The following is a 22,037-nucleotide window of genomic DNA, read 5'->3' as shown; positions in this document are numbered from 1 at the left end:
ATCTCAATAAATGAGATTTAGAAAGCTTTGTTTTGTATTGTATTTATTAAGAACTATTCCCATGGTGTACTGTTACTCCACTTCTTCTAGTATTGTAATTTGCCTTTAGCTCAGAAGGGAGTCTGGCTTTTTTTGCTATTTTACTTATTATCAAGAAAGCAAATAAATGAATGGTAAGGTGAAGCATATGCAGTGTATATAATCTTAAATAGGATTATAGATTGTTTTTAAAATACTGAATGATCAAGGAAGCCTGAGGAACAGAAGATTTTTATTTTCTTAATAGGTCAATAAACTGATCAGTATTTTATCAAAGTTTCTAGTTAGTAAGACTGGAGAATTCCATACTGATTTGTGTCTATTTAACAGCCATTATCAAGTGATAGAATGGAGCAAATGGCCTCAGATTGCACCAGGGGAGGTTTATATTGGGTATTAGGAAAGATTTCTTTCCTGAAAAGAATGGTCAGGCATTGGAAACAGGCTGCTCAGGGAAGTGATGGAGTCCCTGGAGGTGTTAAAAAAATGTTTAGACATGGCATTTTGGGACATAGTTTAATGGCCATGGTGGCCTTAGGTTGACGGTTGGACTGAATGATCTTACAGGTTTTTTCCAACTGAAACAATTCTATGATTGTATGATTTATCCAGATAATATAATTTGATAGTAATTCTAGGCCTTGACAGGGTGAATATTGTCAATATCTGCAGACTCCAGCATCTCAGTTAAAAATGTATTATTTTTGGTCTTTTTGGATAGCAAGAGAAGTACCCAGATACAGAACTGCTGTTAGGTTTTATAGGTGCAGCAAACCAGAAAGTGATTTGATGCACAGTTTCTGCAAATGGTGCTCACATGTGATTGGACATCAGTGCTGAAGTGCAGAGAATCGTGCCTTCTATTGTCCACAATCCAGAAAAGTAGTTGACAGAAGCCATGAAGTAACCAGCAAGGAAAAAATGTTCCAACAGCTGAGGGAAGAGAAGGGCTTTTTTCTCATTTGCTTCTGGAGATGATTCTTGTTGCCCTAACTTGATCCTTTTCCTTGCCAGATCTCTCATGGTCTTTGAAGAACTGGCTAGAGGTGACAGGGATAAGCTCCTGTTTATTCACAAGTGTTAAGAGTATGAGAGACTCTCACATGTGGGCAATGACAAAATAAATGTGGTACCCATATTCTGCCATTCGCTTTAAATGGACTCTGACTACATTGTTTGCTGTCATCTATTTTGGTTTGAATTTATGCCAGAAATGTGAGCTTACACTGCAAGTGAGTTAAGATGCTTACTACATATGTTGGTTTTGGTCCATGTCTGTTCTCCCCTTTCTCCCTATAGGAAAATACTGTGGGTTTGGCTTTCAAATGGATGGTTTAATTACTTCAAAAAGTAATGAAGTCACAGTGCAGTTCATGAGTGGAATGCACACTTCTGGACGTGGATTTCTTGCAGCTTATTCAACCACTGACAAATCAGGTATTTATAATTATTAGGTAATTTCCCTGCGCTGGTAAAATTAGAGCTGACTAGTCAAAACACAGAGCTAATTTATTTCTTCCCATGTTCTCACAAATTAAATTCTAAAAAGAAAGACTTTTAATAGAATCTTCCTGATACTTCTGTGTAGGAAATTGGACTGTCGGTTTGTGTAAGTTACTGTAGTTTTAATGAAATGATATCAAAGCTGACTTTGGATAGCAGAGGGAGAATCACAGCTATCTGTTATGAAAGAGCTGCTTCAGATGAAGGACAAAATGCATTTTTTCAGGTACTAGCCAAGGTGACAGGTACATTTTCTCATCAAACTATATGTTTTATACAGACCAACCTCATGGAAAGTTTTATTTCAGTAGCAGTATCTTCAGCTCTTTAGTCATGTAATCTGCTTAAGTACTTATTTATCTTTTTGCCACTTTTTGGGGTTTTTTTTTGTTGTTGTTGTTGTTGTTGTTGTTTTGGTTATTCTAGCCTCTAAATGAGTTTTTTTTATATTTGTTTTGCAACTCCTTTCACTCATTGTAAAGGTGACATAGCCCACAAAGAAAGGAAGGGTTGCCAGCAACTACTTCACAAGGCAAAAGGCTTGAGAAAAACATTTCTAGATGTAATTCTAAGAAGAGCAGATAACAAGTTTTAATTTTTATTCTTTTTTTTGGTGCTTTTCTCTCTCTATTTTGGAGAAATTTTCTCTCTGTATTTTGGAGGAGGCGGAGCATGAAATTTGAGGTATCAGTCATGGGTACCAGTAACACTGCACTCTAATATTTGTTCCCTATGCTGCCTGGTTTCAATACTGTAGGACTGTTAAATGCTGAAAACACAGGCCTGTTTAGCTAGATTATTAATTTAATTTTGTAAAAAGAGTACAGCTACAAAGTAAAATGAAGCTGCAGAGAAAATGGATTTTGGTAGTGTTTCTCCTCTTGCTTATGTCACATTCTCAGTGGATTTTCTAGACAAATTATCAAGGTTCTACTGTAATAACAAATCTGCTGCAAGAAAATTTAGTAAGAATGCGTTTTTGGTTAATCCAGAGATGTGTGTTTTTCTGACCTTTAAAAAGCATATTCAATCTTCTTGTCTTTATCATCCTCCTGACCTGACATTTTTTCTTTCCAGACCTAATTACCTGCTTAGAAAATGCAAGCCACTTTTCTGAACCAGAATTCAAGTAAGACTGATTTTACCTCTTTCCCCCCAATCTCTTTAATGAAGTAATTTTATAGTTTCTAAATCACTGTTACTTATACCTGATGCGGCTTGAAAAGTGGCTGTCCAGAGAATTAAGAAACAAACTAGAGATGAACAATTCTGATATTTGCACTCCTTCCTCTCCCTCTCCCATTTTTGTTATTTAGATACAGTATACAGTAGAACCTCGTTAATTTGCACTAATGCACAAGAGCTAATACCTCATTCCCATAACAAGATTGCTTTTGTAAACACATTACAGCAGGCATACACCTCAAATACTGAAATTTCTATGACAGTTACTTAGGGAGCACTAAACTACGAAACGTGCTACAAATTACAAACCTATTTTGCAGTTTAGTGTGAACGTACTAAACTGTAAAACATGGAGGCCTTCTGGTGGGGGAAGCATATGTCACAGAATCACACAACGGTGGGGGATGGTAGGGACCTGGGGATCATCAAGTCCAACCTGACTGCTAGTTCATCTAGGGCAGGTTGCACAGGAACATCCCCAAATGGGTTTTGAAATATCTGGAGGAGATTCCACAGCCTCTCCGGGCAGCCTGTTCCAGTGCTCCAGCACCCTCACAGGAAAAAAAAATTTCCTTGTGTTTCATTGATGAACTCTCTATGTTCCAGTTTGTGTTTCTTGCCCCTCATCATGTCACTGGGCACCACTGCAAAGAGTCTGGCCACATCCTCCTGATGCTTTCCTTTAAGTATTCATAAGCATTGATCAGATTCCCTCTCAGCCTTCTCTTCTCCAGGCCCCTGGTCTCATAAACCTTCCTTAGAAGAAAGTTTATAAAATTTATTAAATTGGTACTTAATGACTTTCAATTTATAGAAGCTGGCTTTGTTAATTTATTATATTGACTGGAATTGTACTTTCAGTTGATGCTTTAAAAAACCCCAGCTATTTCAAATGTCTGGTTTGTTGTGTACTCCTCTTCCTATTTTTTTTGGCCTGATTTGATATATCTTCAATTAGGATATCTCCTTAAATTGTGCTATTTGAATGATAATAGAGTATTGTAAATGAAAAACAAAGTGACTTTTATAATATTATAAAAGAGTTGTAGTTGAATGAATATCTTGATTTGCTATTTTGTTCTCTTCTAGTAAGTATTGTCCAGCTGGATGTGTGATTCCTTTTGCTGATATTTCAGGCACTATTCCCCATGGATACAGAGATGTAAGTAAAAATACCTTGGGTGGCTCACCTGAATTTTGGTAAAACAAGTCAGTTACACAATTATAAGTCAATTACAATTGATCACATTAGTTCTGCAATTCGTATCTCTTAAGGCAAACAGCAAAAAAAAAATAAATTAGTAATTTCTACTTTCTGTTATGTTTTGGTTGTCCTTCTTAGGTTGGGAAATAAGGATTTCCAGGTTGTCCAGGGAGGTGGTTGGCACCCCATCCCTGGAGATACTCAAAGTGAGGCTTGACAGAGCTTTGGGCAACCTGATCTAGTTGAGGATGCCCCTGCTTACCGCAGGGGGCGCTGGACTAGATGAATTTTGGAGGTCCCTTCCAACCCAGACCATTCTATGATTTATAAAGAGAGAAGCAAGTTCTTTAAATGATGACCTATTGTTTTTGATAAAATAATGCCTCTCTAAACAGAAGATCTCAGTGGTTACCTTATTTTTTTTTATTACCACACGACAGATTAAATACTGTTTGTGCCAAGCAGCTATAAAACCATTTGCAAAACCAGAATTGATACAGTAACATTAATAGTTCTGTAAACTGGAAATTAAATTCTTCAATAATCTACTGTTTACTTAAAACAGTAAAACCCCCTGTTTTTAGTGAAGTAAGCTTTTGCAGCTGCATTAGCATACCTGCCATAGGAATGGGGGGTGTTTGCTTTGTTTTAATTTTGCTAGCTATCTAGTAAAAAGTTACAGTAAATCTCTTTATCTTAAAGTAGTCCTTTAAATAATCTAGCAAGAGGAAAGATGATTCTAAAACACCTGGGCAAGCTGAAATGTGCCTCTCTGGTTTCCTTTTCTCAAATATCTGCAAATCCTAGCCTACCTGCTTAAATAATTGCCCATATGTAAAAATATCATCACAGCCTGGTAAATGTTCTCGTCCACAGTGAGTCCACATTAAATAGCTGCAAAGTAACTTTTGTAGCTAGTAACAAGATGAAGATGAATCTCTGCCTCACATATTTGTAGCTTCTGCTTGTTAGGGATTTTTTTTGTTGTTGTTGTTGTTCTTTTTTTCCAAAATCTTGAAAAATGTTTTCTGTGAAGGAAAAAAGAAACTGTAGGAAATAAAAGTGTCAGTGGTGATCAGTTGTCCAGAAGAGGAGGAAAGAACAGGATGTCCTGCAGAATCCTTGAGGAACCCATTTCCATTAACCTGTGCAACCTAGGTAATCAGCTTCAGAACAGACTGGGCTGTGGTTTTATGTGGATCAGAGTCCTGGAGGATTAGATCACTTTTAACTATGAGTTCAAATAAAAAATAAAAGCCATCAGCTACAAGGTACAAAATCTGCAGTGCACCGCTTATGAGAAAATGGATAACCATGCTTCCTATTAAAAGGGGTCCTAAGTATTTATGGATTCAACTTCTGTTCTGCACTTCTTGCAGGCTGAACATCTGCCTGTTTGGCTTTTTCAGACTGATTCACCTTGCTGTTTTGTTTGAGCTTATTTAAGTACAGGAATTACATTCCAGATACATCTGGGTGAGGACGCAGAGAAATGTGGGACCTTATTTTTGTGTTTTTCTAAATTCCAAAATAAACCAAAGAAGAGTGGTTCCTAGGTACCTTAATGTAGTAATAAAAAAGACTCTAACGGGGCAATGTGGCATTATACAATATTTATTTAATTTATTTACAATGTAGTGTTATGTTTTTCTTTTTCACCCCTCTTCAAGTCATCATCCCTTTGTATGGCTGGAATTCATGCAGGCGTCGTGTCAAATACGCTGGGTGGCCAAATTAATGTTGTAATCAGCAAGGGCATTCCGTACTATGAAGGCTCCCTGGCTAACAATGTCACCTCAAAAGTGTAAGTGTACTTCTGATGTTTTTGCCTTTAGCACCTTAGATCTTGGTATTGTGTCATTGTGGGAATAATTGCAGGTAGTGGAGCTATGTATTACATGGACAAGTTCCCTTCTGTAAGGTTCTCACAGTGTTCTTTTGCTGCAGTGTGATTGTTTTACCAGATATTTTTAACCTCTACACCATAAAGATTAATTTCCTAAACTCCACAAGGAGGTTTTATCCTTCAGAACGCATGGCATGAACATAAATTTCTAATGGTCCATGTAAAAGTAATAATTTCATGGCAGCTTGGCAGGGTGCTGGGCCATCTCATTTATACTGTTACCTAGAAATGTTGGACCAGATGATCCTTGAGGTCCCTTCCAACCCGGAATTCTGTTATAACCTTTTAACTGCAGGGAAAAGAGTGTAACTTGGCATTTTACATCCAGAGTCCCAGGAATGAAAGCAATCAGAGGAGATTAATTATTATCATTATGATTACCTTAATTTGAAAGGCAAGCATTTTAATGAAGTCTTGCCTTTTGCTGGGCAGATGTTTGAAAGCCTATAGCTTGGATAGCATCTAAAGGTGATTGCACTGAAAGTACTGCAATTTGGTGACAGGGAAGGTGACTTTAATGGTGAGGTACTGGTTTAGGTGTATGTGCACAGGTTTCAATGGCAAGCAGTCAGACAAGAAAATCCAGACAAAGACAGTTTGTATAGATTTTCCTCACTGACTACAGCAAAAAACCTCCTCTGTTGTTTTCCACAGGGGACCGCTATCGCCAAGTCTCTTCACGTTCAAGACTAGTGGTAAGTGTTATCACATGGGTCATACATTTACAGATGCAGTGATGCATCAAGGGGTTCTTGCTGATCTGCACAAGGGGATTGTTTCAGGTTATGTAGCAAAAATTAGAAAATATAATCCACAGAATATTAAAATAATTTATCTCCCAGGCCTCTGCAAGACCTGGAAGAAGGAATTACATGTCTGGTGACCTTCTGCATAGAGAAGACTAAACACAGTGATGGACACAGGGTTTGCTGGGGTGTTTTTGTCTTTCAAAATGTGATCTGATGGTGTATTATGAAAGTAATGAAATGGCCTGGTGTGATGGTTTGGCCCTGGCCTAGAGGCCAGATGCCCACCAAAGCTGCTCTATCACTCCCCCTCTTAAAGGGACAGGTGTGAGGGGAAAAAATATAACAAAGGCCAGTAATAAGATAGAAGCAATTTAATAACAATAATAAGCAAAGGCACCAGACCACACAGAAGCGAAAGCAGAGAGAGAGATGTTAGCCTCTACTTCCCACCAGCAGGATGGTTAGTCCTGGGAAACAAGGATCTCTACGCTTGGTGGTTTCTTATGAGGATAGACACCATGGATGAATCCCCCAGCTTCTTTCTTTCACTTCATTCTACATCTGAGCTGACATCGTATGGTATGGAATACTCCTTTGGCCACTCTGAGTCTGCTGGTTCAGCCTTGTCCCCTCCCAAGATCTTGCCCACCCCTCAGTGTACTCCTGGGGCAGGGAAATGTTGAAAAGACACAGCCTGGATACTTATTCAACAGTAGCCAAAACCCTGCTGTGTTATCAACTACTGCTGCAAAACACAGCACTAGAAAGGTGCTGTGAGGAGAATTATCTCCAGCTCAGCCAAACCAAATACACCTGGAAATGTGAAGAGACAGGGCAAAATACTGATCTAAACTGTCTGGATTTCAGTGATTTGAAAAAGTATTGAATAAGCTAGAGAGAAGATGCAGGTCTATACTAAAATGTATATAGTTGGGTGGCCTATGAGTTAGCTGAAGGAGAAGGAGGACTCTTTACTATGCTGAAACAAGGTTTCTCAGACTGGTGAGGTTACTAGTGTGGCTCTTCCATAATAGCTGCTTTCATGACATGGTACAAAATAGAGGGATGTGTTACTAATACTGGAGATGTGGTTAGCAAAGGAGGATGAAACTCTTTGCACAGGAAGACCTGACTGACTTTGAGACTCCAAGTAATAGGAATTAACTGAAGAATCACAGAGCCAAAGGTGTAAGGTGAGGTACAGAGAGACTGGGGCATTTCTGCTTGAAACTGTCAGTGTGTTAGATGGAAGTGATGGGTGAGGGAAAGGGTTTGGATAGTGAAGTGCCAGTGTGATTCTGTGCTATAGCAGCTGAAGTACGCTCCAGTAGAGACAACTAACATAATGCTGTCACACAGAACATTGGCAAGGCCTTGTCTGGGTTCTAGTTGCACGTGGGCTCTGCCACCTGCGCTTCCCTTGAGGGATGAGCAACCTTGGTGCCAAGGAGGGCTGCAGGGAATCTCCAATGAGAGGTGGGTTCAGCAAAGGCAAACCAGGTTGTGGTGTTCCTGCAGGCTGACTGAAGGCAAAGAGTGCTCTCTACTGATAGATCTGGGAAATACACATGGGAGAAGAGAAAACTGTTGGCATGACAGAACAAGATTTTAGCAAAAAGCAAATGGATATCAACTACCCACAAGGAAGTTTAGCCAGGAATTTAGAAGATGTTTTTAGCTGTCAGCAGAATGTGACATGGGAAGACTTTCTAGAAGAAACTTTTAGTAAGAATGTTGACAAGAAAATAAAACTAATTTCAAGGATGTGTTTGAGGCCAAGGCCAGGACTACATCATGGCTTCCTACATAGTTTGGTGTGTTGTTCAAATTAACATTGTGATACTGAGGTTGGTTTAAAACCCGAGAAGTTATATAGACCAAAAAAAGGAACAAGCAATCAAAGAGTCCATTTCCCTTTCACTGCATCAACCAGAGGTACTCTTAAAACAATGACAGCTTCCCCAAAGCTGTTTGCCTAGTGCTCTGGGTGGGTAATGATTGAGGGAATATCCCTATCACTCTTGAAAAGGCATAAATCATTGAACACTCATAACCACCAGTTCACTTCTAGCATCACTGCTAGAAAGCAGAACACTGTGTTTTGTTGGTAGTGTTGCTACAGAATTAAATTAGATGGCATGTTATTATTTGCATTTAAAGTCTAAACTCCAAGCAGCTAAAAGTCATTGTGTAACTTGAATTTTCATTTTGAGTCCTCACCTTTTCTGTTGCTCAGGTTGCTATGGGACACTGGGGATGGAATCTGGGGTAATTCCCGATTCCCAGATCACAGCATCATCTATTCTTGAGTGGTCTGACCAAACAGGACAAGTGAACATTTGGAAACCTGAAAATGCCAGACTAAAAAGGGCTGGTCCTCCTTGGGCTGCGTTTATCAGTGATGAACATCAGTGGCTGCAGATTGACTTGAATAAAGAAAAAAGAATAACAGGTAAGTGAAGCTTGATGGCTTCTAAGCAACACTCAAAAAGTTTTGTTTCCTGACACCCCTTTTTCCAGTGTTTGGTCTTAGATAAAGTCCAGGTGGTATCTAATTAGCATTACAGCAAAGTTGGTTCTGTATCCTTAGCTACTACACTGAGGAGCCTGCAGTTGAACAGATGGACTTTCATATGAGAAAACATCTCTTCCATCAGAATAAATTGGAAGTGTTTCCTGTGATTTTATTTAATCATTGATGCTTCCTTTTTCCCTGCTGATTGCCTCCTTGGAGGTGCAAATCCATTCCCAGTCAGCTCTGTCCACTGTACCTCTGATGCAGGTGTCCATGTTTGTAGGCTTCCCCTACAGCTTGTCATGGCTGTAGTGAATCCAGCAGTGTAGACAGGAGCAGATGCAGTGCAGTGTGAGATAAGCAGCAGACAGAGGAACCAGTTGGCAGCCTCCCCTTCTCCTCCTTGCCAGAGAGTTGGGGATGGTGTGGAGCCTTCAGCATTCTGTTGTGCTTTCCCTTAGCAAATGGACCAAACAGTGCAGACTGCTGCAGCCAGAGCCTCGGTTAGGCTCTGCTCCTTCACAGACTGTGATGGACCATCCATGATGTAAGTAGCTGTGTTTATTTGGAGAGACAGCTGGAGGTGCCATTTCTTAGTCCACTCTGGATGGTTTGCTTCACTTTTTGGGAGCTGAGCAAGCTCATAGTTACCTCTTCCTGCTGGTCGCAATGTGGCTCATGCTGAGTAATGAAGCATCGAGGCATTTGCATGTTGGGGTTAACCTCAGGGGCAGCCTAAGTTGTGGCAGAGCAGCTACTGTGCTGATGGTAGCCTTTCTATTTTGATGCAGTTATTCAGTGGTGATTTGTTGTTGTTAATTGGCAAACTGACTGACATCCAACATCAAGTGGCTTTAGGTAGAGTGCTTCACAGAGTGCCAAGTTTTAAGACGATCATGAAATGTTATCCTTTGATCAGTTTGGGTTTGTCTCTTTCTCAAATGCATGAGTTGATCTCTGTGGACTTGGCTGAACACCTGGTTATCAGCAAGTTGGCTTCCTGTCATGAAGTAGCTCAAGTTTCACAGCAGCTTTTGTTGTTATCTCCCTGGGCACTATTTGGAATTGATACCACACCTCTGATCCCTGTGCTAATGAGCTTTTACAAAACAACCTTTGAGGTGTCAGCTTTAGGAAGCTACAGTCCTTTCAGTGGTGCTTTTAGGCTGGCAGTACAAAGGCAGGGAAGAGCTGTGCTGTCTTGGCAGCTGGAGACAGGAGCAGGCCACAGCTGTAAGTGGACTAGTGGAGATTCCAACTATGTAACTCTGGATTCAGAAGCTGATCTGTTAATTTTTGCAAACTGATACCATTTTTTTTGCCTAACTTGACACCTTCATTTTCACAGGTATTATAACTACTGGATCAACCTTAGCAGAGTACTACTATTATGTCTCAGCCTACAGAATTTTATACAGTGATGATGCACAGAAATGGATGGTGTACAGAGAACCTGGCATGGATAAAGATAAGGTAAAAATACCACACAATTTCTAGGTATGTTCTATGGATATTTCCCAACTGTAAATGCTACTAATTTTGATATGGTGAGGACACATTAAGTAGCTTTCCCTTTCAGTGTAATCTAAAATCAAACCAGCACATAAGAGGAAGAAAATAGGAAAATTTGCAAATATGTCAGGATTTGAACAGTTCTGAAATGCAGAGATTATTTTTATCACTACTTGGGGTGGGAACATTTAATACAAGAAACTCCTGTTTCCAGTGACAGGCTGGCTGGTACTGCATCCTTTTAAGAACAATCAGATTTGTTTCAAAATAGGTTTTATGTCCCCAAATGAAGGTTTACTTTCTTACCCTCTCGTGATTACAGAATTAATGTTAGGGGTTGCATAATTTTCCATCTTTTACAATGTTGCTGTCAATCTTAACTGACAAAATACTGGTAAGGTTCTTTCTTGTGTAATAGAACGGCCCTTGAAAATAGTTACCTTGAAAAATGGAGTGGTATGTTTAGATTGTTTTGCCACACAGAAAAATGACCTAATGTTAGGAGCAAAATAACCTCCTTTTTTCTGTGTTTAGAGTTTTGCAGAATTTAATAGACAGTAAAAATGAAAATATTAATATTTTCTTAGATCAGTACATTCTTGGTAATCTGACTGGAACTAGAATTTCCTTCTTTTCCTTAAAATTCCAGGATGTAACTTATCTTGCTTCCATGTGCCCTTGTGGTATTACATAGATATAAAAGGCTTTGGTAATGCAATCTCTTTCTCAAAATGGGTCTTAGGAATGATAACTCTTCAGCTGTGTTTGGGTTTCTTCTGTTTACTGTAGATTAAAGAATGTTTCAAGGTGGGACATAGCATCCTATTGATGAAGCAAAAGGTTGGAAGTATCATGTTTGTGAAGTGTTCTCTGAACACTAAACATAATCACAATAGAAAACTTCCCTGAAAGGAGGAGACTTTACTATCAGGGCTGGGCCATCTTGAACCTACTCCTGAGCTAAGGGACTTTCAGTATGTAGTATTCAAGGGGGAAAAAGAAAAAACTAAAAGTAATAAATCCAGCATCTTTTGCTAGCTTTTCAGTGCCCTTTTCTGGCCATAAAATAAAATCTCAGCCAGTGAAGTGTCTGGATTTAGGCTTCATGTATAATTTGGTTCTTTTCTTAGAAAAGCTTCTGCAACCATTGTTACTTGTTTGTATGCTGTTTTTCTTGAAAATTTATGAAATAGAAAACATTGTGGAGCTCGAATATACAGGCAACAGATCTTTTTTTGCACTCTTTGTATCATTAGGTACAGTGCACAAAGAACCATACATACCCAGGAAGGGCCAGATGTAGTTAAATGATAGAGAAAAGCATTCAGTGTGATCGATCTCTTAGGCTTCAAAACAGCAGACCTGTCCTCTGTCTGAGAGCCTCTCTCTTGATGCAGCTTTGCTTTTGGATGCAAGTACACACAGGCCTCTCCCTTTGAGCCTCACATAACCACACCAGACCAACCAGGAGGTGCTATGACTTATTTTCTGGAAACACTTTTGAAATTCTTAATGTTGTTCAGGAGATAGAAGCTTTTCTGTAGCCCTCTTTGGAAATAGCTTCTAGAGGTCTGTCAGTATTCAAGAAAATGTTTTCTTAAAATTTTAATATGAAAAAAGAATAAAATGCTTGAATTGGGGAAGAATGATAAATCTAAGCTGCAATGCTGGAAAAGTTTTGTTTGACAGTGCAGAGGCAAAGGGAGAGAATTTGATAATAAATGGAAGATGAAAATGATATCAAAAAACTTGACCAGAAGCAATTCTTTTGTGCAGAAAATTTAAGTGAGCTTCAGGTAAAGTTATTGTTGTAACACTTGACATTGAAAGCTTGACAAATAAAAGCCTGGAGTAAAGAACTACTCTATTTTGCTTCTCATTTGCATCTTTATCAAAGAATTCTCTGATAAGAGATCTGTATCTACAAGCCTGTCAACTTAAAAAGAAAAAAAAAATTTGCCTTAGTTTGGGGGGAAAGTGGCAACAAATTGGAACCCGATCTGTGTTCTTGCCATGTCTCATTAGATTGAGAATATCTGGGCACACAAATTGTGACTGCTTTGTATTAATCATTTATTTCCAAAATGACACTGTAGACTTGCCCCCCATGTTTAATCTCCCTTCAGTCACTGCTAGTAGGTGCATTTAAGAACAATAAGGTTAAATTCAGAGCAGGCAAAATACCAGTGAGAGACAACTGCCTGTAAATGTGCCCTGCAGTAAGCTGAAAAGGAACAGAGGCAAATACTTTGTGTTTGCCTATCTAGATTTTTAGTATCATGAGTAGGTTTGTGGATGTTCTAGTCATTTTGTTACAAAAACTTAACACAGATGTGCCGTACAGAAACCTTTATCTTTTGTATTGGGGTTGAAACACTGATCTGCAGTGATAAGGACTGTTAAAAACTCTTGACTGCTCCATTTTATGCAGACACACAGACTGTTACCCAGTGCAGTGCTGGTCCTTGAGAGTGGCAACATGCTTTATTGTTTCCCAGGTGCTCTGAGTGAGCAGAAAACTTGCTGTAATACTGATTTTTCAGGCAAGTGCCATAATTCTCTTCAGCTTTATGTCCCATGTGATCTGCACTATCTGTATCGGTGCATTAAAACCAAACGTGTCACCCGTTCACTGTCACCTTGGAGGTGGCACATTGCAGTAGTAACCCAAGAGCTGCACTTGCAGAGCCAAAGGAAAACAACTATGCACTAACCTGGGAAACAATTCACTTCCTACCTGAAGACATGATACTAACTCAGTCCTGCCAAAGAGGATGATGAAAAGGTGGCTTGCTGGGTTGAGAGTACTGGGCCTGGTTTCCATACTGCGATAAGCTGCAAACTGCAAAAGTTGTAGCTGGTTGTATGTTTGTCAGGAGGCTTATGCTGTATCATAGCCACAATGCTTTAAATTTCTGCCAGACAAACCCCCTCTGTATTGGCACGTTTTGTGGAGTTCTGTGTGCCAGGACCAGCTTTAGCTCATCTTTTGCACAGAATCTGCACTCTTCTCTTCCAGAACTCTTTGAATAGAGAGCTCTCACATTCTGAGTCCAAACCTTCCTGTTTTGCTTGTGGTTCAGCCCTTGTCGGTAGCAAACACTAGAGGACAGTGTGATTCCATCCTTGACTTTGTCTCCTAATGCTTTCTAATAAAAGCTTTAACCAGAAAGACTGTGCTGTAACTGTGAAGCCATGTGAGGGCACCACATCCTGCTTTCACGTTGTCACAGCTGCTTGCTATGTGAAGAGTGAGCATAGCATCCTGGCCTGGATCAGGAATAGTGTGGCCAGCAGGACCAGGGAAGTGATCATGCCCCTGTAGGTGGCACTGGTGAGGCCACACCTCAAATACTGGTTTTAGCTTTGGGCCTCTCAATGCAAGGGTGCTGGCTAAAGTGTCCAGAGAAGGGCAACAAAGCTGGTCTGGAAAACAAGTCTTATAACTAATGTTTGAGGGAACTTTAAGCTCTTTTTGGTGACACCCAGTGTATAGGACAAGGAACAACAGGTACAAGCTAGAACATGGGAGGTTCCAACTCAACTGTAGGAGGTGCTTGTGGTGAAGGTGCTGGAGCACTGGAATAGACTTCCCAGAGAGGTTGTGGTGGAGTCTCCTTTGATGGAGACTTTCAGGACCCACCTGGATGTGTTTCTCTGTGACCTGCCCTAGGTGTTTGTGCTTTGGCAGGGGGTGGTTTGGCTCAATGATCTCTAGAGGTCCCTTCCAACTCCTAACATTCTGTGATTCTGTGAACTGATACTGTTTAGTGTGGAGAAGAGGAAGCTGAGGGGAGACCTCATTGCTCTCTACAACTACCTGAAAGGAGGTTGGAGTGAGCTGGAGTTAGTCTCTTCTCCATAGTATCAAGTGATAGAATAAGAGGAAACATCCTGACACTGTATGAGGGGGAGTTTAGATTGGATATTAGGAGAAATTTCCCTCCTGCAAGAGTGGTCAGGCATTGGAACAGGCTGTCCAGGGAAGTGGTGAAGTCACCGTCCCTGAAGGTGTTAAAGACATGTGTGGACATAGCACTTTGGTTTAATGGCCATGGTGGTAGTAGGTTGACAGTTGGACTTGATGATCCTAGAGGTCTTTTCCAACCAAAACAATTCTATGATTCTGTGATACCAACAAGGACCAAGTTAGAAGGATTCAGTGCCACAGACACGTGAGATGGCTCTAACAGCATTGCCTGGGGTGGTACCATCATTCTGAAGTAAACAGTTGTGTGCAAACATACACACCATACCCCCTTAATTTCATTAACTGTTTCATGGGGCCCAGTGAACGGAGATGTGCAAGCAGCAGCATGCCAGGGTGAATTTTCAGCATTCTGCATTGCTTATTTTTCCTAAATAACACCCAAATAGGTTGTGGTTACTACATAGTTGCTATTGCATTTGTGTAACATAATGTTTGTCTCTTTTTTTTTTTTTTTTTTTGTGTGTGTGTCTTTTCTAGATATTTCAAGGGAACACTGAATTGTACCAGGAAGTTCGCAATAATTTCATTCCACCTATTATTGCACGTTTTTTTAGGATTAACCCCTTAAAATGGCACCAGAAAATTGCAATGAAAATAGAATTGCTAGGATGTCAGTTTAGCATAGGTAAGGCAACTGAAAACTTTTCAACTGTACAAGACAAGCAGTGAAATAATTTGATAAAGATTACACTGTGCATATATCTTCAGTGAGAAAAAAGTACTGCTTAGTACTTTTTCCTTCTGAAATCCTCTGTAACTGATACTTCTGAATTTCTTCCACAGTTGTTACACTTAACATGGAAAATACCTAGTTTAGGCATAAAGAAGATAATTGAGAAACTAAATATTTCAGAATACACCTGTCACTTGCTTTCCATGTTACTGATTTCTGAGGTTTATCCTCATGATACCACATGAACAAAAGCTTTAGAGCAAGCAAACCATTTCAGCTGTCCTCTCCTGAAAAGGAAGCATAGAAAACTAACACTTCACCTTTTTTATAAACACTTCTCTTCTGAAGCCCGTGCTCCTAAAATCACCATGCCACCACCAGCACCACCACCTCGGAACAGGAATGACGACAGGAATGATGACTCCAGTGATGATTCAGTGAAGACTTCATTGCAGACAGATAAAACTACTTTCACACCTGAAATAAAAAACACCACAGTGACTCCGAGTGTAACCAAAGGTATCCAGAGTTAAGCAGTACAAGTGTTTGGGAGCTCCTTACAGTACTCTGGCAGATATTGTAGGTGTGCTTTCTGAAAGTAAAGTTTCTTAACACTTAAAATAGCAATTTATCAATCTTTAAATACTTACCCGTTATCAAATACACTTGTGGGGTTGGACTAGATGATTTTTGGAGGGCCCTTCCAACCCAGACCATTCTATGGTGAAAAGTGTACAGTGTATACTGCATGCAGAAGCAAGCCCCATTTTCCAAGAGATGTACTAAGTTCCATCTTTCAAACCTTGTTCCAGACGAGTTCAGCTTTTCATTACTGAAAAAGTTTTGTCAGAAGGAGAGGCTGCAACTTGGATTTCCCTTTAGAATTAACTTGGTGGAACTGCTCTGTTATTTAATTTGATAAACACAGATGATGTTTTGTCCTAAAAAATTATCAAAGAAAACTGTCAGAAAAGGGAGCAGGATCACTGCAGATGCAGGCCTTGGTGAAGTGTCCTTTGGGTGGCAGGATACAGGATGATCTCCTGTCACAGGCAGACCCAGCACAGGCTGATTGTGATTAACTGTTAAGGCAGCATGGTATTTTCTTACAGGAGGTTCAGGCTCAAGTGGTTGCATATTCCTGGTCCTTTTGATTGCCCTCTTTAATACATGTTTTTCTGAGACAAATCTTGCTCATATTAAACCCAAAAAAACCTACCCTGTTATTTTGATGAAAAGCCTTGCATCAATACCAGCTGTGCATATGTGTAAGATGCTCTTTACATGGTAGCAGCATCCAGCAGGGTAGCTAAGCTGGGTTTTCTGGTGTGATAGATACTATACATGAAAACTGTGCTTTACCCAAGTCATTTTCAAATTACAACCTGATTTATGAGAAGCTCTTCTGTCTGACACCACTTAATTTAATGGCTTTCAGATGTGGCATTGGCAGCAGTTCTGGTTCCAGTGCTGGTGATGGTCTTCACTACTCTGATTCTTATCTTAGTTTGTGCCTGGCATTGGAGAAACCGGTAAATGACCAGCTGAATGAAGTGCTTTCAGTGAATGTTAGCCTGGGGTGTGGGATGAAATACTGCATGTGGGAACTCTTGTGGAAGGAAGGACCTGCTCTTCAGAACTGTATTCTCTGTGAGACGATGTTCACTGGAATAGCCAGGACAGTGAAAACAGCTTTTTTGTAACTATTTTCATTAGAAGTGCTTTTACTGCAAACTGGTTTCTCCAATAGCAGCAGACTGGTGATGGCAAGCCAGCTTACTGGTGCTTATACTTTAAATCTGAGGACCAGTTACAGCCAAGATGATAGTTGCTGAGCATTAATTAATGCATCTTCTGATAAGCTGAAATACCCTCTTTTGCTTCTTTTCACAGCAAGAAAAAGACAGAGGGCACTTATGATCTACCTTACTGGGATCGTGCAGGTAACAATGGATTTATGAAATCCTTTGACTTGGCATCTGTGGTTTGACAAGTATTTCAGAGTGCAGTAACACAGTTGTCATTAGCAGAAGCTTTTATAATGCTAACTGTTGTAGGCACCATGAACACTGCCTTTCCTTTTGTGAACAGATTTAACTGCTTCATTCTCTGAATTTTGTTCAGAAAATGCCATGTCTCCTGCTGGAGCTTACAGCTTCAGGCTGGGTTTTTTTTTTAAGTAAACCAAGTGTAGAACCTCTTAATTATACAGCATGAAGGGATGAGCAATTTATGAGGAATGTCTTTATGCATTCAGTGATCAGATGGCACTTCTTGGTAATTCTTTTGTCGTGGAAAAAATCTTTCCATCTCAGTCTATCAGGTCTGCCAAGTTTTGTCTTTCTTCATTGCCCCAGTGAGCATGTGGGACTGTTTGCAGCTGCTTTTCCATCCTGTCCTGTGCTCCATTAACTTGAGATCGGACAATTCCACCAAGCAGCACTTGGCAAGTGTTCTGAAAACGTTTGTACAGTTGAGTTTGTATAGGCTGTATGACTGTGCTTTGCTTCTTCATCCTCATCGTGAAGGTGCCCACAGCTGTGTGTTTGCACACTGGCAGTTTTAAATACACCTTGTCTTTTAGACAAGAAAATCCCTTTAATGACCTTATTTATTATATGTCCGTTTCTGATAAGTCACAGCATTGTTTTCTTAGAGTAACAGGCTCAAAATACCTTGTATTTGTCAGTGATGGACCTACCACATTTTTCCTGTTTTAAAAGGAAAATTTGGTGAAATTGAGTATCAAAATAATGTTGCTGTACTTCTCTGTGGAACTTCTCTCTGTCCCCCTGACAAGCTATTCAGATTCTGTTCCACAATGTTCTGTGGCTTTGAATCTCTTTGTTTCTTGGGCCTAACCTACAGGATGGTGTCCTACAGCTGGAGAGGAATATGTTAATGGACAGCAAAACTAGAATGGCTCTGGGTACTGGGGAAAAACTTAACAAGGCCAAGCCTTCCTACCTTGTCTCAAGAAAATGTTCATGACCACAGTCACTGCTTTGCATTTCTACTTAAAGTTCAAATCCTCTTTATTCAGGTTTTTGCAAATATTCAGTGGTAAGCCTTTCTACAATAGGAGCCAGAAACCATGTTAACTTAAATACATCCTTAGCTTCCAGCTGAGACTGGCTGAAATTTTATGTAAACATTCTTGCAAACTGGAAGCGTGGTCGACTTGGAAATATTTTTTGTGTTGTATTTTATGAATTTATTATACTTTGAGTAGCCCCAGCACTGCTGCTAATGGACATTCAGGGATAAACTCATTGGACTGCTGCAGTTCTGGGGGTGTTTGAAGGAGGAGCGCTCAGGCAAGTTCATTGGGTGAAAGTAATGGTGTCATTGTCAGCTCTGAATCTTCAATCTGCCAGAGGTTCAAATATCTTGTAACCTTAGGGTCATACCAATGCCAATAACTGAGTTGTTCACCTGCTACTACACAATACAAGCCTGTGGTGTGAAAATACATCAGAAGCTTGAAACACCATATAGATGCAGTCTTGGCTGTTTTGTTTTTTTTAATCCATGTGAAGGATGGTGGAAAGGAATGAAGCAGTTTCTCCCAACCAAATCAGCAGAACATGAAGAAACTCCTGTGCGCTACAGCAGCAATGAGATTAGTCACCTGAGACCAAGAGAAGTCCCAGCAATGCTGCAAACAGAGTCTGCAGGTACATTTTACTGTTTTCTGTGGGCCATTAAATATATGTGTGTGTGTGTATATACATATATAAAAACATTATATATGACATACAAAAGAAGTTAGGAATCTGGCCTCATTTAATGACTTGCTGATGGCAAAATTGCAGCTACACAGCAGGCAGAATTACTTTTCTGGTTTTGGCTACTTGTCTGTTTTTACACAGCTAGCCCCAAGTTTCTCACTGCCAGCTTTTGTAACTCAGGTTATCTAAAACATCTCATCTGACCACATGCAGGCTTCCCCCCTCAGTGGACAAATGTTTCATCCAAAGGGCCACTTTTTATTAAAGCCAGACAGAGTAATATAATTTATTAATTCTAGTTTTGCAGGGAAGAACATTTCAAAAGTTTAAGAGCATGGGAAATTGCAGCTCACAAGGGAAGAAGTATAGTTGGGGGGGATGCTGTGGCTACCCTAATGGCTTTAACTGTCAGGTGGAAATGACTATTTTTCCTAAAGCCATTGGCACTGGTAGAGAGACACAGACCTCACTGGTTTGATCTAGGATAATGGTAATAATTTCTGTGACACTAATGACAGGTTCTTTTAAGTGTGATGCCAATGTAAAAAAGAAAAAAATCCATTAAGTATGTTTTTATTTTGTTCTCTTGGGGTTACAACACAGAGTATGCCCAGCCTTTGGTAGGGGGGATTGTCAGCACGCTTCATCAGAGATCAACCTTTAAACCAGAGGAAGGAAAAGAAGCAAGTTACGCTGATTTGGACCCATACAATTCGCCCATACAAGAAGTTTACCATGCTTATGCTGAACCACTACCTGTAACCGGACCAGAATACGCAACTCCAATCATCATGGACATGTCCAGTCATCCCAGCACACCTCTTGGCATTCCTTCCATTTCCACTTTCAAAGCTGCAGGGAACCAAGCTCCTCCAGTGGCTGGAACTTACAATAAACTCTTGTCTAGGACAGACAGCACATCATCAGCACAGGCACAGTATGATACCCCAAAGGGGCAGCCAGGGCCAGCTGCTGCTGACGAATTGCTGTACCAGGTACCGCAGAGCCTGCCCCATTCCACAGGGAGTCAGGATGAACTCAGCTCATGAGTAAAGCAGAATGATGGCTTGTTTTTAAAAAGCCAGTTCCATAAAGCTGACAGTTTCTTTGTTTTAAATTGCATTGTTTTGATGCTGTTAGTCTTAAATAATACAATGTTGAACCAAAAGATGTGGTATTGGAGGTCAGGGAAGCCAGTAACTCTGCCTTTCCTTAAGCTGTGTGCATGATTACAGCTTGTCTCCTGCACAACTGTGGACTTTTTTATTACTACTGTACAATCATGTGTCAGACATGAGAGAAGAGCTCCTCAAGATTCAGTAATTCATAGATATGAATGATAAATTCAGAGAAAGTTCATAAAACAAAAGCCCATAATTTCTTAACTAATGGTATTATTTCTGGGGGAAAAAAAACAACCACAAAGCTCCTAACTGTCTCAGATATCTATGTAAGCACTACAGCTTCTAAAATTCATTTTACTCTATAAAATGTCTGGGTAACTTTAGACTTTAAAGAGTACTGTCAATACTGATAGGAAAAACCCCATTAACCTTTTCAGTTTTGATTCTAAATGACATCATTTCAGCTTTTGTTCACAGGATTAGGAATCATCAACTGTGTGTTCCTCAGAAGGTTCCCACCACTTTTTTCTTAGCCTTCCACAACTAGAATCTGCTGTCTGTACAATCTGTTCTCTGCCTCATCTCCTGAAGCCATTCAGTCTTGTTGCTTCCTAAGGATCCAGGAGACACAAAATACAAGGAAACTACATGGCAACTGCTTTTCATTTTTCCCTACTAAGTGAAGGCTACTCTGAACAGCATCTGCCTCGAATTCAGGCTTCCCTGCAAGAAGCATCCAGATGTTTCAGGCAACTCAATTCAGAAAGGTTCTCCCTGTCCCCTTGACCTGACACCAGTCCACTCTCCCCTCCTGGCATATCTATTATAGTTGTGTGTTAAGATGTGAGCTTATACAAAGAGTGATGTGTATATACTGTTGTGAGTGCTTAAGGAAGCACAGAAATACACAGTTTGTGGTGCACAGTTTGTGTTATACACGCATTTAGCACATATGGTACGTTTTAGCACAACTGAAAAACTTCAGCCTTGGGGCTTTCCTTATGATTGTTCTTATTAGAAGCATAAAAGATTCCAAAACCTTTGCAAGAGAACCAGTACTGTTCCAAAGAGTGTCCATTTTACAAGTGTTTAATGGACTTTGTATCCTTTGAATGTTCCAAGGTTCTCTACTATAAAAACAGTGTAGTCAGTCTTCTATTTGGGATAAGGTAGACTAGTTTTATCTAGGTAATTATGAAATGAAAACAATTTGGATGTCACATTTGCCATTTTTTTATATTGTTAGAAACAAAGCACAGCTTTTTAACCTAAGTAGTAAAAAAACTCCACAATTAAAAAGCTTTATTTTTATTGTAACAACGCTGTTGGGAGGATGCTGAACTAATTTTTACATATGAAACCCCTACCTACACATTAGCCCAGTTTTATGGACTTCAGTGGTTACTGTTTGTTTCTGTGATGTAATTCCAGTCAGCCTTGTTTATTGCCCAGGGTCCTTCTACTAGGTGGAGAACATCCAAATCTACAACACTGGTCAAGAGGGCTGCCACTTGAATATACTTGAACCACCACCACATAACAGTACCCTGAGTTATTACTTGAAATTTGTTTTGCCCTTTTTTTTTTTTTTCCACAGGGGCTTTGTATAAACTCAGCAGTCCAAAATTACTTGTGGCCTGTTCAACATCCTGAATATGTTATTACATATTCTGTGCTACCCGGAAGCCTTAATTGTACGAATTTTTGGTAATTCTTATTAATTGAGAATATTTTTTTTATTTCAATTGTTTTAGGAATTGAGTGTCTAAGCCTAAATGTGAATGGAAGTGAGGGAGGCATATATGACCCAGTGATGAAAAAGAAGTTCCTGCCTCTCTTTATACTTTTATAAAAGTTATTGCAACTTTTTCTGCTTGATAGAGCTAGTCTGCAATCTCTGAAGTT

At 39.8% G+C, this 22,037-nt stretch overlaps 1 protein-coding gene across 1 annotated transcript in view; it reads left to right on the top strand.

The window, feature by feature from the left end:
* DCBLD2 (discoidin, CUB and LCCL domain containing 2) overlaps positions 1 to 20,057 on the top strand; it is a 47,678-nt gene extending 27,621 nt beyond the window's left edge. The window contains exons 3-15 of the mRNA XM_054386105.1: positions 1,339 to 1,476; positions 2,620 to 2,671; positions 3,817 to 3,889; positions 5,602 to 5,735; positions 6,492 to 6,532; positions 8,823 to 9,038; positions 10,450 to 10,574; positions 15,082 to 15,229; positions 15,626 to 15,796; positions 16,716 to 16,809; positions 17,171 to 17,220; positions 18,817 to 18,954; positions 19,612 to 20,057. Coding sequence (XP_054242080.1) covers positions 1,339 to 1,476; positions 2,620 to 2,671; positions 3,817 to 3,889; positions 5,602 to 5,735; positions 6,492 to 6,532; positions 8,823 to 9,038; positions 10,450 to 10,574; positions 15,082 to 15,229; positions 15,626 to 15,796; positions 16,716 to 16,809; positions 17,171 to 17,220; positions 18,817 to 18,954; positions 19,612 to 20,057 — 1,826 coding nt within the window. The remainder of the gene's footprint in view (positions 1 to 1,338; positions 1,477 to 2,619; positions 2,672 to 3,816; positions 3,890 to 5,601; positions 5,736 to 6,491; positions 6,533 to 8,822; positions 9,039 to 10,449; positions 10,575 to 15,081; positions 15,230 to 15,625; positions 15,797 to 16,715; positions 16,810 to 17,170; positions 17,221 to 18,816; positions 18,955 to 19,611) is intronic.
* The last annotated feature ends 1,980 nt before the right edge of the window (positions 20,058 to 22,037 follow it).

This window comes from Indicator indicator, chromosome 1 (assembly GCF_027791375.1).
Source record: "Indicator indicator isolate 239-I01 chromosome 1, UM_Iind_1.1, whole genome shotgun sequence".
Taxonomy (NCBI): domain Eukaryota; kingdom Metazoa; phylum Chordata; class Aves; order Piciformes; family Indicatoridae; genus Indicator; species Indicator indicator.
Note: the sequence above shows the minus strand (reverse complement) of the source record. Positions and strands in the feature narration are given on the sequence as shown.